This window comes from Phyllopteryx taeniolatus, chromosome 4 (assembly GCF_024500385.1).
Source record: "Phyllopteryx taeniolatus isolate TA_2022b chromosome 4, UOR_Ptae_1.2, whole genome shotgun sequence".
Taxonomy (NCBI): domain Eukaryota; kingdom Metazoa; phylum Chordata; class Actinopteri; order Syngnathiformes; family Syngnathidae; genus Phyllopteryx; species Phyllopteryx taeniolatus.
Genome location: NC_084505.1, coordinates 31,787,271 through 31,806,674, shown reverse-complemented (window position 1 = coordinate 31,806,674; position 19,404 = coordinate 31,787,271). Strand labels below are relative to the sequence as shown.

At 42.0% G+C, this 19,404-nt stretch overlaps 1 protein-coding gene across 3 annotated transcripts; it reads left to right on the top strand.

The window, feature by feature from the left end:
- The first annotated feature begins 168 nt into the window (after positions 1–168).
- gucy1a1 (guanylate cyclase 1 soluble subunit alpha 1) lies at positions 169–19,302 on the top strand. Of its 3 annotated transcripts, none has more exons than XM_061771725.1 (8): positions 169–4,639; positions 4,769–4,827; positions 5,852–5,931; positions 6,774–7,486; positions 11,217–11,591; positions 15,429–15,572; positions 15,748–15,902; positions 16,082–19,302. In XM_061771725.1, the coding sequence occupies exons 1-8, from the start codon at positions 4,397–4,399 to the stop codon at positions 16,218–16,220; spliced, it is 1,908 nt and encodes a 635-aa protein (XP_061627709.1). In that variant the 5' UTR covers positions 169–4,396; the 3' UTR covers positions 16,221–19,302. The 3 variants fall into 3 exon arrangements, with proteins under 3 accessions (XP_061627709.1, XP_061627708.1, XP_061627710.1); XM_061771724.1 differs by having other exon boundaries at positions 11,217–11,702; XM_061771726.1 differs by lacking the exon at positions 4,769–4,827 and having other exon boundaries at positions 4,498–4,639; positions 11,217–11,702.
- Positions 19,303–19,404: the final 102 nt, after the last annotated feature.

The window sequence follows — 19,404 nt, the reverse complement described above, 5'->3', positions numbered from 1 at the left end:
TTATTTGACAAAAGTACACACAAGACACAAATGAATAAAAACTATATTCCTACATTTCACTAGTTCTTTCTCTGTGTTCATATAACCCTTGGGAGGACATACTATGCATTTTTTCACAATTTAAAACAGTTCCCCGGTGTCCTAATAATAGCTCTGTGGCGGTGTCGTCAAAATACCCTAAGGACAAATAATTATATGGGAATTTGGCCTGTTTTAGAGGGCAGATCTGTTTCATGCACTCACTCATTCAAGGATTCAAAATGTTCATTGTCATATGCAGAGTAAAAACACAACAGTAGCACCGAGCAAAGATTCCGTCCCACACACTGCTGGTTCAGTGTCTTGCATAAAGTAAAAAACTGAGCTGGATCTCGCCGCCGCCTTCCTACAAGCGTGTGGCCATGTCCTCTTCGGCCTTCGCGGCAGCCGGCTGCTTGCTTTCATCAGCGGAAGCAGAATCCAGCACCTGCTGCAGGTGTGGTGCATGACATCGCCTCTGTCACACTGAAAAATGCAACGGACAAGCACTTTGAGAGAAATGAGTGATGCAATTTAATAAAGAACAGTTCGAACACAAGCAGGCTAGCGGCTGCTACAGTAAGAAATGCCTCACTATTTTTCATAAGTGAAGTCATATACAAAAACATGAACAGGCAGTTATGCACCAAACATATGTTTTGTGATACTATATTGGTGAGAGAGAGAGAGATAGAGAGATAATGAGCAGAATAGAATACATAACAACTCAGCCCGAACATGATTACCACCGTATTAGCAGAATCCCATGTGATTGGCTGAGAATATTGGTGTGTATTTTCCAACATACATAGTACCTTTATGGAAGTAGAGAAAATAAATAATGTAAGCATTCAAGGGGAATAGAGTTCATGTCTTGCCAGGTCGTAATGTATCTATTTGATCAACAACAATAATGTCTCCTGACCAGAGAACCCATGGGGATTGAATAGGCTGTCATATAATGTATATATTCAAATTCAACATCTATACATGCGTGTCTCTACTGGTGGGTCAGCAGCGTCCAGTAGGATGGAGTGAGGCATACGATATCTAATTATTCCAGCATCAGTGCCCATGTCACCCTTCTTATGCAACATGAGATAACGTGCATCAACATTTGTTTTTGTGGGTTTTTATTTTTATTTTTTTTGGGCATTGACATTTGTAGTTTTTTTTTAATTTCCTGCCTGTTCCTAGGGGGAAACCAATTCTAGGACAGTAGCGGCTCTAACGGAGAAGAGTGAAAGAGTTTCCTCGCGCACGGCCTGTTTGCCTCGGGCGACGACACGGCAGCCATGCATGCAAGACCGGCCAGATTGAGTGGACACAGCATTGGAGGTACCGCATAGTACTCACAAGTGGGAGCTCTCAGCTAAAACTTCACCGTTATACAAATATTTTGCATTTCTACTGAATGCTATTTTTTGATGAATATTTCTTTTTAAAGACAATGCTCGAGTAGGCATTTTAAAACCTTAAAAAAAAAAAAAAATTACTGTCCTTTGTCATCACAGCAAAGTGCATTAGGTTCAATTAAGATTTGCAATAATTTCAAATATTTACATGATGCTCTTTAAAAAACCCACAGCAGCAAATGCAATGCATTTTTTTTTACTGTTGAGGGACCCCTTAAAAAGATAGCATAATCTTTAAAAAAAAATACAAGATTCCAATTCTTGTTACAAGGAACTAAATGTTTGCCTTATAAGCATTCAGTTTATTTACTTAACTGCAGGGTGACCAGGCACTTACACAGTGGTTGACTAGTTAGCACGTCCACCGCACTGTTCCGAGGTCGTGGGTTCGTATCCATGTGCGATTTGCATGTTCTCCGTGTGCTAGCGTGGGTAAACCAATTTCCTCCCACGTTCCAAAAACGTGCCCGTTAGGTTAACAAAAGATTTTAAATTGTCTGTAGGTGTGAATGTGATTGTCCGTGGGTGTGCCACTCCTTCAGTATGAGACAGACGTATGGATATGCCTCTTCTCAGCTCCACGCAGATGATAAAGAATACACGACTGTGAGTACTGTTGTATTGTTTTATGTTTTTTTTTTACTTTTTATTTCAACTCCAACAAACACGTCAGCTCTACAGATGCCACGTCTGCTCGACAGGAAGTGTGTAAAGTGATATTGCGAGACATGATGGTGTCAGTAATTCAAGTTATATTTTTGTTGTGAGTGAAAAAAAATGAAGCATCTATTTGAAGTGTGGTATTTAAGTGTTTTCAAGCGGACATAATGAATTGGTGCGAATTGATGATATACGGTATGTTATTCTGCAACATTTGCATCGCAACATCGTCAAGTCTCGGCTGAAAAAAACAAAACAATCGATGGCGGAGGATTTACTGCATGTATGTGTCGAACATGGTACAATCGGGAACCAGTTTTCGCTTGGCATCAACTGCGTGCAGCTCAAGCTGCAAGCTGGAATCTATTGCTGTTTATTTCTGGCGAAATCTCACCGCTGTCGCGCTTGATTTGCGACAGGACCGTTGCTATCTTCATGGAGTTTTGTATCAGGATCTGGGCACGGCCTAAATATAGTATGTGTGCTGGAAACGCAAGGCGCACATACATTACACATCCAACAGGAAGACGTAAGCATAGAGTATATCTTTTCCTCGCGTGTGATGACACTTGGCCAGATGCATGTATACATTGTGAGCACGTAGTGAAGTATTTGTGTTATTTTTCAGTTCGAGAATTCCTGATAGATGGCTATGTAATGTGTATATACAGTATGTACATAATGTTTAGTAATGAGGCTACAAGGTGTGTGTGTGGGGGGGGGATAAATAGCACGAGATAGTGATTGGAAGTACTGGTCCGAAGTTTGGAGACACTTTTTTTTATGCTACTGGATGGGAAAGTGTATTGCTCAACAATACATGTCAATACCTGCCTAAACGTGCGTACTAATTTTTAACATCTTAACCAATGTTTTGAAATGTGACCTGCTGCTAATTAAGCTAATAATTTCAATCTGGCAATAATTTTCCAATATTTTTTTCTTGAATTACACCAACCCATTGTTAACAAAGATAACGGCACTTTAATTACAACACAGAAAATTTCAAGTAAACTACAACAGCATTAATGTTACTAATGAGTATGAATCATTTAGATTAGTGCAAAGATTTGGTTTCTCAGGAATTCCTGAACCTTGATTTTAACTGCAATTGCCCTGTTGGGCTCTACAAATGGTACAGTGGAATTGACCAGGATGTTACGATATCACGTAAGTCACAGTGCAACATAAATCACCCGTAATTGAGACAATTAGATCAGACAGACATTCAACAAACTATTATTGACATGAACACACACGAAAGACAAGAATTAACATCCTTATGACTGCAACAATTCAACAGTGCATGGTGCAATGCATTCTGGGAACAGTGTGTCTTCAGAGGATGTTTTTTTATGCCCACTGGATATTTGTGTTTTGTAACAGTTATCTGTAAATGGTACAGAGAAATATGACTCTTTTAACATATTTGTAAAATAGAGGATTTTACAGCATTTCGTTGTAAATATCAGTTTTTTTGTTTGTTTGTTTTTTTGACAGTGTGGGCAACAGTGAACTAGACAGAGCCATTTTTGTTCGTTTTCCTCATTAGGGTTGAGGGTGAGCCCGAGCCTAGCCCGGTCGACTTTGAACGAGAGGCGGGCTAAACCCTGAGCTGGTCGCCAGCCAATCGCCAATCAAGCATTCCCAGTCTCATTCACCCCGATCGGCAATTTAGAGCCTTTCAAAGAACCTGACATGCATGTTTTTGGAATGTGGGAGGAAGCTGGAGTAGACCGGAGAACACCCACGCGAGCACCGGGGAGAACATGCGAACTCCACACATGTAGGCTGGAGCTGAGATTCAAACTAGGACATCAGACCTGTGAGGCAGATGTGCTAACCACTCACCCACCACGCTGGAGCCAAATGCACTAAAGTGAAGGAGGGGGCGTGGGGCAGTATATTGCATGCGAGAAGTCGTCTGGAAATAACGTCTCCTTGCTGACAGGTCGCTCAGCTCCACCAGCCGTGCTTGTGCATGGATTGGCCTGCAGCTCTTTTGCCTGCAACACACACACACCTCCACCCCTCCTTCTGCTGCTTATTAGCTTTTGTGTGTGTGTGCGCGTGTGTGTAGCTCACGCTCTGTACCCCCATCAGTCCAAAGAAGCAGCATCCAGGAGAACATCGCATCGCGCCACGGATGAGGTGGTTGAGGATTTAGCGAGGGAGGGATGCAAAAATAAAAAATAAAAATACTACTAAAATGCGCACACCAGAGGATGGCATTGTGGAGCGTGTGTCTGCATGCACAATGAGCTCAGCGCCTGTGGGGTGAGGACATCGCAGCACCAGTGAAGATGTTCTGCGCCAGGCTGAAGGAGCTGAAGATATCCGGAGAGTGTCCTTTCTCCAAAAGCAACCAGCAGCAGAAGGAAGAAGATGAAGAGCAGCAGCAGCAGCGTGGAGATGCTACTGGGGAGAGCTCCACCGTGCACGGCAGGAGAATTGCGCACCATCCCGCTCCCAGATTGAGGAGCAGCAGAGCCAAAGTCAACCTACATACGCTCGGAGAGAGCATTCGCAAACTGGCTTGTCCCCAGGTGGGTGCGCTAAATAGAAGGAGCCTTTTTGAGAAACCAAAATCCAAATTGGCTGCCATTTTAGGATTGTTCTATTTATCAACCAACCCTCCCTAATTAAAAACGCATCTCATCAACTTTAACATACAGTTTCAGAGGCTGCACGCTGCCCTCCAAAGAATGATGAGGCAAAGCAGGGAATCTGAAAGGTAATATTTGAGATACAACTTCCATCAAGACGTCAGCTGCAGCTCTGCAGTTCATTAGAGCCCCGAAGAATAAGCCGGGGGAACATTTTTTTTTGTTTGTTATCAGGGGCCAGTTCACTTTTTCTAAAATCCTCCAAGGGCCGTAACAGGAACAATAATAATGACTTTAATTATATATTCAAAACAGAACGGCATACATGACATAAAACGAGAGAATCACATCCAAAGATCACAATCCAAACAAACAGGATCTATAGTTGAAACCAGAAGCTTACATACACTGTATAAAAAAAGACATGCATTCAAAATTGTCTGTTTAAAATCTTATGTTTCACACAAGACATTTTCATGAGCTACCAAAGATGACTACATCGGATTTTTAGGCTTTTCCACCATTAATGTGAGCAATTTAATGATTAAAAAAATATATATATTTTTCGCTTTTTAGCAGAAGTTAGTAGGTTTTGGGCTAACACTGACAACCACATTAAGACATTTTACCCCCCCTCTCAAATATTTGTTTTCCTTCAGACTTGAGTTGTACATGTTATATGTCACATTAATGGTGGAAAAAGTTTTGGAATGATTTATCTTGGTTTGATTTTTGATATCCACTGTTGACTCGCACCCATGCGTGAAGGATTACAACACAAATTCATTATGTCTGTGTGTGTATTTTGGGCAGGTCAGCCAAATAAATGCAGGAAAGCGTGGCTTTTGGTACGTTTTGGTCCATCGGGCAGACAAAACAGTAGAGTTGAGTTTTTGTTTGAATCGATAGTTAAAGCGCTTATTATTCCGCAAAGCTTAAGTTGAATCATTTCACAATTGTGCTGGCCTTGCTATTTCTAAATGACTTATAACGACAAATCCCGTTTGCAAAAATGTCGCCAATTCGTCTGCCGTTCATATTCTCATGCTCGGCATCATTCATATGTAACAATTCGTATCAGTTGTTCCTTGTGAAATCTGTTGCAGACGGATTTGTAGTCCATTGATGACTAATTATTGAAATTGTTTGCAGCGTTGTAGTTTGTTGCACAGACTGTAGAGAAGAACCGGAGCATTTATTGGAGATGATGACCGCTCACTCGGCCAAAACAGGTAACCTCAAACTGGACACCAATAACATAATCTACCAGTCAATATTTGGAGTCCTCAACTTTTCATTCAATAATTTGAGGAAGTGAATCCAAACCTTTGGCTGATCCTGTACATACATACTGTAAGTCGAAAAAAAGTTGTGTTTTTTGTTCATTTGCTACTAAGAAACTGAAACTACTTCCCGGTTCAAACAGGTGAGCAGTGCCATCCTAATTGATGAATCCCGTTTATCCAGACCCTCACCAAAATGTAGTTTGTTCTACCTTGCGGCCATACGCCACCGATTATATTTTTCTTTTATGGGGAAACACTGAAGAAACAGCATTTTGCTACAATTTAAAGTAGTCAGTATAGAGTTTGAGGATGCACCACAGATGCTCAGTTTCGGGGTGTCGGCCATCTTTACGTCGAGCAACCATTCCTTTTGTGATTCCCTCAGACAGTTCTTTGCTGTCAGCTGCAACATCGAACTTCCAGTGACCAATATGAGAGAGCGTGAGAGCGATAGCAGCAAATTTAACACACCTGCTCGCCTATTTCACTTCTGAGACATTGTAACACTAATGAGTCACATGACACTGGGGAGATTGGTGGCTTCATTAGGCTTTGTTGTCACCAGTTTGGACATTAAGAGCTATTTGTTGAGTTATTTTGAGGCCACAGTAAATTTACACTGTTATAAAAGCTATGCTTTGACTACTTGACATTGTAGAAAAGTGTCATTTCTTCAGTGTTGTTCCAAGAAAAGATATGCTTAAATATTTACAAAAATGTGAAGGGGCGGACTCACTTTAGTGGGCTACTATGTGCAACTTTTTGTCGTCTCTTCTCGTATCCCGCAGCGATCCCGATGGAGGCCTTGAGAGTGTCTCTCGGCGAGGAGCTCTTCCACATGTGCTACGAGGAGGACGGGCACATTTTGCGGGTGGTGGGGGGCGCGCTTCACGACTTCCTCAACAGCTTCAACGTGCTGCTGAAGCAGAGCAACGCGGGCCGAGCAGACGGAGGGGATTGTGTAAACCAAGCATCCGTGCTTTGCTTAGACAAAGATCCGGGTCTGCTCACTGTCCACTTCTTCAACCCTCGCGCCACCACCGAGCTCTTCTTCCCTGGGGTCATCAAGGCAGCCGCCCGTCTGCTGTATCACACCGCTGTGGATGTGTTGATGGACCCCCCCGGCGCCAAAGACAGCATCCTTCAATCCAACCCGCAGCACAGTCTTCTATACACAGTGGTTGTCAAGGGGGATAAAAACCTGAGCCCCAGTCCTCTGCGGGCGACCTCAGCTGGGACCCTTCCTACCTCTCTGTTTTCCACTATCTTCCCCTTCCATCTCATCCTGGACCAGGACCTGGTCCTAGTGCAAATCGGACACGGGCTCAGAAAGCGACTGAGCAGGAAGGACGGACTTCGGCGTGCTTCGACCTTCCAAGAACACTTCTCTATCGTGTGCCCTCAGATCAAATGTACATTTCAAGGCATCCTGACCATGCTCAACACCCAGTTTGTCCTTCGGATCAAGCACGGGGTCTCCGGATCTGACAACACAGTAAAGGTACGTCCGAAACTCCACCAATCAGGTGTCTCTTGGTTGGTTTAAGTCGAGCTTATTCGCAGCACCACTCAGCCTGAGGTGGAGATCAACATTCTACCACCAGCCGAGATCTCAGGCAAATGTCAGAGGCTTTTTCTCCATCAAAGGCTCAGTCTGCCTCGTGCTATTTATGGACGGGTGCAACCGGTCGCCATGACAAGAACTGAAAAGTCTCTGTGAGTAAACACTGATGCCTATTTGTTTGACTATCCTCACAGTAGCAGGAAGAGCTGTTTCGTGAGGCAATAATACAAGTACAGTAATCCCTCGCTATTCACGGGGGCTAGGGACTTAACCTTAAAGTGAACAGCGATGAAAACCAAGAGCTGTTGCCTATATTAATAGTTCAAACCATAAATACACCAGTAAATGAGTTTAATATCATTTCAAAGTCATTTTACAACATTACCCTGAGAAATAAATGGCTGACAGATTATGGACGGATTGATTTGGGAAAAAATGTGCTGGAAGTGTGCATATACATGCAATTGCGGCGAAGAGGGTCTCTGGAACTTCCACGAATCACCCAGGCTAAACTTGGACCCTCCTGGCATACAAAGCTTATCTCTCAGTCGAGATGTATCACTTCAACATACTTCCTTGAGACCAATTCCTTTTTTGACAAGGCTTTGGCGCCATCTTGTGTCATCGTAGAATATCATAGAAAGGGTACAAAAATTGTGAAAAGGTAAGTTTTTCAGCAAATAGGGGAGTATAGGGTCCCTCAAAAAAATCTCAAAATAGTTTCCATTTGTAACTTAAAATGCCCTTGACTAAGTCTGTTAGTTCCAGAATTGGCCACGATTGATTACTGGCAGGCAGAGAATGGAACTGACGTATTTCGAGGTCGCGGATATACAATACAACTAGATCCAGTTCCAAAGGACGTGCCTCTCTTGCCTACGTGGAGGCCATGTGAATGTGGGGCAACGACGTGGCGGCCGTATGTCGATGGTTCTATTGTCTATTGTACATAGAGCAGAGAGCGTTAACTCTGAGGAACAGATAACACAAACCTTTTGAGTCTGGACCATGCTATTTTTGGGACACGAAACGTTTTTGTTTTGCTTTTTTAATCAAACTATTCGCCTTTGGCAATGGATTTAGAACTAGGAAGCACACGAATTACTTACCTATGATGAGTGCTGTATGTCAACAATGTCACCATGACCAAACACACCGACATGGTTAGTTTGGATAAAATGTGAAACTTTTTTTTTTGTTTATAGTTTTTTAAAACATATTTATTTAAAATAACTGTACTGTACTGGGTGTTTTAGGCCAAGAAAATGTAACAGACAATCGGCTATATCGGACAACCCAACCCCAACCCAACGCCCCCCCACCCCTAATAGTCAATTCTGTCAAACGGACTGTTTTTTTGGGGTACCCTATCCTCCATTGTTTGCTGAAAAACTCACCTTTTCACAGGTATTTACTCTTACTATGACATTCTAAGATGCCACAAGATGGCGCCAAAGCCCTGTCAAAAAAGGAATTGGTCTCAAGGAAGTGTGTTGAAGTGATACATCTCGATTGAGAGATAAGCTTGTATATTTGCTATAATGTAATATCTAGGTTCCACTATATATTGAATATGAATTTTTACCTGCTATTTTGGGTGCCTCCGAGAGGCCTTGACACCCTTAGCATTTGCTAATCTCACCTTGTGGGCGAACTGGCCCTACTTTACTGTAAATAAAACAGTGTCATTCCAAATAGTTCCGACATAGCTGAGTTTGCAGTCATTACAGTGTGTTAAAACTGAGCATTTGAAAGCTAACATGGTATAAAGGTCATTATACATCCTTGCGTAGATTGCGGTGGAATGAACTCAGGTCAATTCAGCTACCCTTACTACTAAGGTCCTTTGCGTCACAGGTGAGCACAGCACAGCTTTTGTGCGTCTTCCCACCAGAGAGTTACGGTATAAGTCCTCCGTAGCAGCCGTGGGAGAGGGCCAGGATGCTCCTTTGGCTGCAACATTTTCCCATGTGTTCAGATCGTCAAATCGTGTTGGAGAACATCCTTGAGGCGGGGTCTTCCCCCATGGACCTGCTCGTGGTATAGAATGAATTTTGGCAAGCAGATGTCATCCATCCGAGATATATACAGTAACCAGTCAAGCGTATAAATTTGAAGAGCCGTTTTTATCCTACGCGACTGAACTTCCAGATTACAGCCATAATTATCAAGGTAAACCCTGATTTAGAGCTGCACCGAGAGGTTCCATAGATTGTTCCACTGTACCTTATGGTGTACAGTATTTGTTCCAGAAAGTGCATAAAGAAAAGGGACTACACAAAGTTTGGCCTTAATCCATCTTCTGATTCTTGTCAGCCCATGAGAAGTTCAGATCGGTTCAGTATTTACTTTATTGTCCCAAAGGGAAAATTCGTTTTGTAGACAGGGTAAAACGACAGTCAAGACAGTTAATAATCAGTTCACACAATGCAGGCAAGACTTTTGAAGAATACTGTCGATACATCATTGAGAAAAGACATACCGTTGCCATATCAAAACAAAGACACAAAAGCTAATGCACCGATCATAGTTTAGCTCTTTGTGGCATTGTGCAAATTTAGCAATGTTATTGCTCTGGGGAGAAAGGAGACTCTGGTCCTATTTGTTCGATATATAGGGGGCTCTCTATACTGTATATCTAGCTCTAACCTCAAAGGGAGAAGAGGATGTCCTTCACAATCCAGTCTGGCTTTGGCCTTGTTGAAGAGTTGCTTTTCAAAAATCACCATCAGAGGAGTCTGTTGGGCACTAATGAGCTTGCCAGCCACCTTCACAACGTCAGCCATGTGCCTTTTTTCTGTCACCCCATTGCACGAGGCCAGAAAAGCAAAAGTACGAACAGACTAGATGCAAGTCTCAGTTCTAACTTTTGGACATGTGTTGCCTTGGTTCAAGCAAGAACAATTGACTTTACTTACTGTATATTCGAACCAAGATGGTCAAGATAACTGAGTTTAGGTGTCAGCGCTATAATATAATATAGATATAGCTATAAATTAATATAATATCTAATATATACCGATGTAGTTATCTGAATGTACGAAGCACAACAGTTTTGTGAACAGTGTCCCGCATGTGTCTGTTCTGTCTGAAGGGCTCAGGCGAATAAATGCTCACTCAACTGGTATGCCTAAGGGAGAATATTCTTGGGGATGTTGGGATAAAGCATTTTTTTTAAACTGCCTAGTTGATGTTGTGTACATACTTTCATAAATTACAGTTTTCAAGGTGTTGAAGAAATGTCTTAGTATTCCATTAAAATGAGCATAGTTTGTAGCTAAAGACAATGCATGATCTCTTTTGTAACTGAAGATAAGACCAAAGGTCTTAATCCAGATTCCCAGGACAAGACACTAGATACTCCAATCCGTAGCAGAATGGTGATGTTAAAGACAAAGTGGACTTTGGTTGGATGGCATTTGTCAAGTTTAGAAATAGGATTCCGCGCAATATAAATAAATATTCTGGCTCTGGCATGGCTGACGCAGTTGCACACTGTAGAGCTGCCAATACTTTGTGTTCCGAGTCATGCAGTATGTCCTGAGAAAGCTCATTGATTTGTGCGTGATGTCCAAAGGACACAGGAAAAACAATATTTCTTTAAGTGAACTAAACTGTGCATTACATTCTTCCTGACAGCTTCGAATCAACTGATTTGTCTTTTCAGCTCATGGACCTCAAGGGCCAAATGATCTACGTTTCCGAATCCAACGTGATCTTGTTCTTGGGCTCGCCGTGTGTGGATAAGCTGGAGGAGCTAACGGGCCGCGGCCTCTACCTGTCCGACATCCCCATTCACAACGCACTGCGCGACGTGGTCCTGGTCGGCGAGCAGGCCAAAGCGCAGGACGGCCTGAAGAAGCGTCTCAGCAAGGCCAAAGCGGCATTGGAGCAGGCCCACCAGGCGCTTGAGGAGGAAAAGAAGAAGACCGTGGACCTCCTGTTCTCCATCTTCCCCGGCACCGTAGCTCAGCAGCTGTGGCAGGGCCAGACGGTCCAAGCCAAGAATTTTGAGCGGGTCACCTTGCTGTTTTCTGACCTGGTGGGCTTCACAGCCGTTTGCTCGCACTGCACGCCTATGCAAGTGATCACCATGCTCAACGAGCTGTACACCAGGTTTGACCACCATTGTGGGGAGCTTGATGTTTACAAGGTAGGCTAGTGTACTTTCTTTGAATAGTACAATGACGACATGTTTCCACTAAGGCATACATGTCAAACTCAGGCCCGGGGGGGGGGGGGGGGGGGCAAATTTGGCCCAGGATGTAATTATATTTGGCCCGCAAGACCATGTTTTTTTCAATGCACTTTATCAACTCCTAGGCTGGGACTATTAATAGTTTGAAGTTTGGTTTTTTTATTGATCGACATTTTTATTTTGTTGGGTTGTTTTGTTGTTGGCCTTTGAAAAAAGATTTACATCAAAAAGAAAGGTAGTTGGAGATAAATAAATAGAAGATGAAGAGAAGAATTCATGTTATCTATTTAAATACAAAATAACAAACAAATACCACTGATGTCTTTTATCGCAAATTTCATTTGTTTGTGTTTATAATATTAAAGTTTGTTTATTCCAGATTCAGTGTTTAAGCAAAAATTAAGTTTGTTGTCATATGATAAACTTTAAAGCAACATTTCTGGAAAGAAGGGAAACATGCACATCGCAGTGATTTTTCATTAAATATTTGAGTTTGACACCCCTGCACTAAGTGGTACATCTGGAATCAGTTAATCCGCACAATAATATACACAGCCTACTTCCGCATTCAGTAAAACAGGTCGAAGTACTTCCTCCCCCCCGCTCGGGTGAGTAGCGATGGTGAACGTGACTTAGAAGCCATGCGGAACTTCAAACATCTACAATGTCTTATTTTTAGCACCATGTCACCACAAAGCCAACAAAGATAACAATAGCTGATGTTTAGGTTATGAAATGGAACTGAATTTCAATTTATTTCATGAGGAAAATGGATTTGATAATACATTCAGATGGCAATTCAGTTTGAGTTGAGCTTGGTCATGGAATGAATTAAACTCAAGTCAAGGTATCACTTTATACTGTAACATCATAAAATTACACAGATGGCTGCAAAGCAGCACTTTCACATTAAAACAGACACATGCGCCGTCCCAGTGGATGAAAACCAAATCAAATCACTGACTAAAAACATGTCTGCCGCTGGCTGCTTCCATTCTTTCAACCTTTTATTGTGATTGGATGAGTAAGTTGAGGGCTCGGGCAAGTGGAAGGAGGTCGGGTATTGTGAGCGTGTGTCTACGGTTTGCGGGAAGAAGGTTGACGGTTGAGAGAAACACTAGTTCGATGTTTTCTTTGGCGACATTTACCATTCACTTTTACAAAAAAAAAAAGGTTATTGATCGACCACTACAGTGTATCGTCTGTCTTTTTACTGTTACAGGGTAGCGTTTGCCGTTTGATGTATTTTCTGACGGCTAACGAGGAGTTATGGCTGCTCATCAGCGCTAGCGGGTGCCTTTTCAGTTGCCTGTGGAAACAAAGCACTTGTGCTTTTGTCATAGCGTATTTTGCAAGGGATTGTGCTACCGCCCCCATTTTTAGTGATTATTGCCACACGCTTGAGGTACTGCTGCTAGTTTGCTGCGTGAACCCACCGCCTGTTGACTTCAGTGAGGCGTTTTGTGTCGTTGCCAAAACATGTGATTGGCAATTAATTGACCTCAAGTTATCACGATCATTGCTGATTGGTAAAGTCGACACTTCCACTCGTCGTTTCAACCCCTACTACAGCGTGCGTGTAGCTAGCTAGCTAAGCATACGCTCCGAAAATGCATCTTCCTTTGATGCCACAATTTACATAACAGCGAATGGTTGTTTGTTTATATGTGCCCTGCGATTGTCTGGCGACCAGTTCAGGATATGCCCCGCCTCTCGCCCGGAGATTGCTGGGTTTGGCTCCAGCACGCCCGCAACCCGAGTGAGGATAAAGCGGAATGGAAGATGAATGAATGAATTAATGAGTTCAGTCTTTGTATATGAATTAGCGAGGAGGTGTTGGGGCGGACGGGCCTGTTTGCTCACGAGCTAGCTAGTGGCCCGGGCCTCTCGTGGTGGTGTGGAAAGCCCCGCGACGAACCGGTGGGATAGATTCCAGCCACCGGAGGCTTTAAGTGGATATTTCGTGGCTCAAACTTGTGGGGATGTGCCGGCACAAGCAAGATGCTAGACGGAGTATCATCCATTTTGCAGCGAGGCGTGCTTTCGCGCATTCAGTGGACACGCGCCAAGCATTTGGGAATGAAGACAATTGATTTTTCACGATTTTGACAGCTCATTTTATATACATGGCTTGACAGCAGATTCATAATTGAATAGAGCAGATAGTGGCGTCAGATTTACGCGCTGCAGTGATTCTCATCAAATACCTGCAGACTGACGCCGAGTGTGTGTATCAGGCAACGGTGAGGGCTGCCAAAGGCTGGACGCTATAAACAACATGTCAGCGAAGCCTTAACAGAGATCTAGCTGCCTGTTTGACGAATGCATCGTAAAGACGCAAGGAAGCTCCTTCAGGGCCTCTTCCACTCCACGTGTATATAGCTAAAAATAGTTCCACTTTGTCTGTGTCACATAGTTGTCGAGTGCTCTCTGGTTACATGAAAGAAAAAGACGGCATTTAAACGGCAAAGGATGAAGTACAATTGGAATTTTATGGCTGCCGGCTTTCAGTACTCTTGGCTTGCCCTGAAAGAAGACAGACTGCCTTCCACTTCGCTACGCTCCTTGTTTTGTTGATAATTTCTATTTTCAAAACATTTTGTAATGTTTACGTTGACACAGAAGATACCTATCCCTAATTGGATGCATTTTTTTTTTTTTTTACAAAAAGCATTCGACTGGAATAGCTTTAAAAGACTCTCTGGGCATTTTCAACCCAAATTAACTTTCAAAGGACATCATAGATTATTAAAAAGATAATTAAAAAGAAATGATGGAAGGGGACCTTTAATACATCCATCCATCCATTTTCTGAGCCGCTTCTCCTCACAAGGGTCGCGGGAGTGCTGGAGCCTATCCCAGCTATCATCGGGCAGGAGGCGGGGTACACCCTGAACTGGTTGCCAGCCAATCGCAGGGCACATAGAAACAAACAACCATTCCCACTCACATTCACACCTACGGGCAATTTAGAGTCTCCAATTAATGCATGTTTTTGGGATGTGGGAGGAAACCGGAGTGCCCGGAGAAAACCCACGCAGGCACGGGGAGAACATGCAAACTCCACACAGGCGGGGCCGGGGATTGAACCCGGGTCCTCGGAACGGTGAGGCTGACGCTTTAACCGGTCGTGCACCGTGCCGCCCTTTAATACATATAAAATGTAATTTTAATAACACATTTATCAATACAAATAATAAATGCATTTATTGTAACTTATGATAAGTTAGACTTGAACACCCCTTAAGGAGAAATTCAATATACACGGTTATATTTTTACACAGTATGTTTTATTAAGATAGAACAATAACACTACGATGATGATAACGATGATGATGATGATGATGATGATGATGGGCAGCAATATAGACAGTGGTAAGTGGTAAGCACATCCGCCTCACAGTTTGAAGGTTGGATGTTCAAATCCCTACGCTTACATGGTGGGTTTACTCCGGATACTCCGGCTTCCTCCCACATTCCAAAAAACATGCATGTTCGCTTAATTAAAGACTTTAAGTTGTGTTCAAGTGTGGATGGGAATGCAAATTGTTGTTTGTATGGGCCCTGCAATTGGCCGGAAACCAGGCCAAGATAAACTACACATTTCTGGACGTTCACCAACATCTACCCGAACCTAATCATAGTGTAATAAAACATGCTATTGTAATGTGCTGTGTTCAGGTGGAGACCATTGGGGATGCGTATTGTGTCGCTGGTGGCCTGCATAAGGAGAGTGACACTCATGCAGTCCAGATTGCACTGATGGCCCTAAAGATGATGGAGCTTTCCGATGAAGTCAAGACGCCAACTGGAGAACCAATACAGGTGAGGAAACAGCTTTCATACGGATGCCTTGGGAAAAAGCTCCTTTATGCTATTTTATGAGTCATTCCAGTTGAATAAGAAAGCCAGTAAAATATTTGGGAATACCCTAGAAATGTATGTGTACGAAACGTATAAAAGCGAGCGGACTTACGCTAGATATGTAAATGTTTTGCAGATGCGTATCGGCCTGCACACTGGATCAGTGCTGGCCGGTGTAGTCGGAGTGAGGATGCCACGTTATTGCCTTTTCGGAAATAACGTCACCCTGGCCAACAAGTTTGAGTCGTGCAGCCAACCTCGAAAGATCAACATCAGCCCCACGACGCACAGGTGACATCTCCGCTAGTATTTATGCCAATGTCATACCGTCATCCGTTTCCAAGGTTACCGAAGGGACAGAACGCATGTACAGACAGGAAACTGAAAGTCAAGAGGAGCGCTGCGTTTCCTCGGGTGTCCAGTCAGTTGCCACATTGATTCATGTTTTATTTGTGTACTCTTTGTCCCAGATTACTGAAGGAGCGTCCAGAGTTTGTTTTCATTCCCAGGAGCAGGCAGGAGCTTCCGGCCAACTTCCCAGAGGACATTCCTGGTGTTTGTTACTTTTTAGAGGCCTCCTTCAAATCTTCACAACTGAAACGGAAATGAAGTCCAGCCGCCGCAGAGAGGCTCCTGACTCTTCTTTACTCATATCAGTGCTTCTATATTAGAGTTGTCCAGATCTTGATGTCGCTAAGTGTCTGTGTCTTGCGGTCATTTCAAAATGCAGTGGACCCCCGCTATTAGCGAGAGATGGAGACTGAGCTTTTCCGCGAGTAAGTGACGCTCTCATAAAAGTGATTATAATTGCCTTATTAATAGTTTAAACCAGGGGTGTCAAACTCATTTTTGTGGTGGACCACATCGTAGGTGTGGTTTACCTCGGAGGGCCGTTATGACTGAACTAGGGATGGGCGAGTACCGATACCAGGTGTCGGCATCGGTCTGATACCGCCCACATTTCAAGGTAGATGGTACTTGCGAATGCTGCCGATACCAGCCACAGATACTTAAGGCAAAAAAACAAACAAACAAACAAACAAACAAAAATCTGACATAAAGTCCTACTCGGCAGTAGTTGGCACTACACTGCAACATTTGACACATCGGTGATTCATTATGTGGGTCAGAAAGAAAGATCTTTGTCCACAATTATCTGTCATTGTGTGAATTGAAATTTTATATATCAAAAGTACTCATCATATTGGTATCGGTGAGTATTTAGGAGTGAATACTTGTACTGGTATCAGTCCGAAAACAAGTTGTATTGAACAACCTTACTATGAACCCATACAAATGACACCCAAATATTATTGCATAGTTCCAACGCATTAATGGATAACTAGTTTTGAAATTAGAAGTCAGTAAAAAATAGTTTATACATTAGTAATTCAGTAATACTTTTTTCAATTTATTTTAAAGGGGGATTGGTTAAAAAAAAAAAAAAAAAAAAAAAAAAGGAATGCTTGCAATATCTAAATCTGCAGTTTTGGTATTTTAGCCGTGAAGTTGACGCATATGATTTGCTTTCACGGGCCACATGAAATGATGCGGCGGGCCGGATCTGGCCCCAGGCCATGAGTTTGACACTTCTGGTTTAAACCATAAATACATTACACACTATTATCCCAAAACATTCTCAGCATTTCAAACGCTTACAAAACATGTTCAAACACGGATCTATCCTTAAAAATACAGCTAAAACACACACGTGTACAAAGTACCGTACCTGTTTGTACAGCTCAACAATTCTGATGATGATAAAGAATTACTGTAGCAAAGCAAGTCCAGTATAAAACAAAGAACATTTGAGTTACAGGAGTTACATCGATGGTGCCGATGCTGTGGGCCGGCCCGTGCTGTTGAGAAATGCCGCTAGGCCAAAATAGCAGTTATGCGTGCTTCGGTGTTTACTGACCTGAAGTGAGAACACGAACTGCCGGTAGTAGATAGGTTGTAATATATTGCAATACAATATCATATATACTGCAGACAGTAGTTTCCCACGGAAAGAAAATTTTGAATAGGCGTTTTTCAGCCAATAACGGAGGTAAGGTTAAGAACAAGAGAAATCTTAAGAATAGGTGAATTCACGTATACAGGCGGGGGTCCACTGCGTAATTATGCAGCATTGACGAAAACTGGGAAGTCAACTTTGACCCTCAACATAAGAGCTCCAATCTGAGAGTTTCATGTTGTTATAAATGCACCGCAACCATCAATGCACCCCCAGCTTCACAACGACACTTTCAAACATAATACACAATGGAACCTTTGAAGTTTTACACAATCGGCTCCGTGACACTGGTTTACTTTCAAGTTGCTGTTATTCCAAAACAATTTTTTTGCCCATAGCAAATAATGAAGTCAAACAATTGATTCTAGGCTAAAACCATTCAACCTTAATTAACCGAACTGTACAAGGAATGTTTTAATGGACATTTGAACCCTCCCAACCATCATAGCATAAAAAATCTATTTAAAAAAATAGATAAAACTAAGCACTAAGTGTCACATCACACATGAGGTTTTCAATTTGAAGTTTTGGTTGACTTTTAAGACATGCATTAATTTTTCAGATGTGTATATTAAACTCTAAATTTCACCACTTTGGGGGTATTCAACTTAGGAGCAATGTTGTGTATAAGTTATGGTAGCATTTGAACAAAACCCCAACAACGCAATAAGTAGCCTGATGCCCTTCCTTATCGCGGCTGTCAGCCATTTTTATTTCTGCCGTGCAATCCGACCTTCTGAGGTCCATTTAGAAATATCCCCTCCTCCCCAGCAGTCTTGAATGCAGCATTAATACCGAGTTTATTTTGATTGGACCTCTAAATATCAAGACATCAGTGTTTGATCGGACACGAGTCTTGTAATATTGTCCATCTGTGCAAACACTCACTGCAGGACGAGTCAGTTCTAAAAATATTAATTGCAAACCCTAATTTAAGGCACTGATTTTCTTTCCTTAGACTGTTTTTGTTATCTTTTTTAGAAAAAAAAATATTAAGATTGCAATGCAAAAAGAAATTAATTATACCAAAAAGTACTAGTGACATATGATATCATTTGAGATGATGATAATATATAGATTCTAAATTATTTTCCAATGCTAAGCTAGAATGAGAACAAAATATTTTCCCAGTAAATATTTCACCTACATTTCTCCCCTTTTGGAACTTTCTGTCTTCCTGCTTTCACCTTGACAGGACTTGGAAATGTTCACAAAAAAAACCCATTGAATTGGCTCAGTGTATTGTCAATATTTTGGAAAAGAGGTCAAAAACATACATATCGACTTATAAAGTTTTACAATGTATCTACAATCAAGATTCACAGAGCAGACTCAGGTGCCTTATGGAAGCACGTTCAGACATGTTTGTGTAAAAAAAAAATAATAATAAAAAAAGTTGATCACTGTTTCTTCCGATATGAATCCAAGCCAAATTCTTCCATCAAAGTATATATTTTAAATACATTCATTATACATTCCTGTACTGCAGTTTCCTAGTAAAGTATTTTTACTGTTTTCACTGTACACGTTTATACTCTATTTATTACATTGTTTTCATAGCACAAAGAGCATATAAGACAAGAATACAATGAATGTCCTTCAGTCACTCATAAGGTTGTGCTTTAATTGTTACTGTAATGTAAACAAGAGTGCAATAAATATAATATCAGATGACCGTGAGTCCGAAGCCTTTATTTTGCACGACAAATGCTAATATAAAATGAAGAAACATAAATAAACCATCATTAGTGTTTATTGTGATTGATTTTGTGATTT

Bases quoted from the DNA above. Each gene is read 5' to 3' on its own strand.
- gucy1a1 (XM_061771724.1), top strand. From the start codon at position 4,397: ATGTTCTGCGCCAGGCTGAAGGAGCTGAAGATATCCGGAGAGTGTCCT. The intron at 5,932-6,773 runs GTAACCTCAAAC...CGTATCCCGCAG, and splicing joins CGCTCACTCGGCCAAAACAG to CGATCCCGATGGAGGCCTTG. The intron at 7,487-11,216 runs GTACGTCCGAAA...TTGTCTTTTCAG, and splicing joins GATCTGACAACACAGTAAAG to CTCATGGACCTCAAGGGCCA.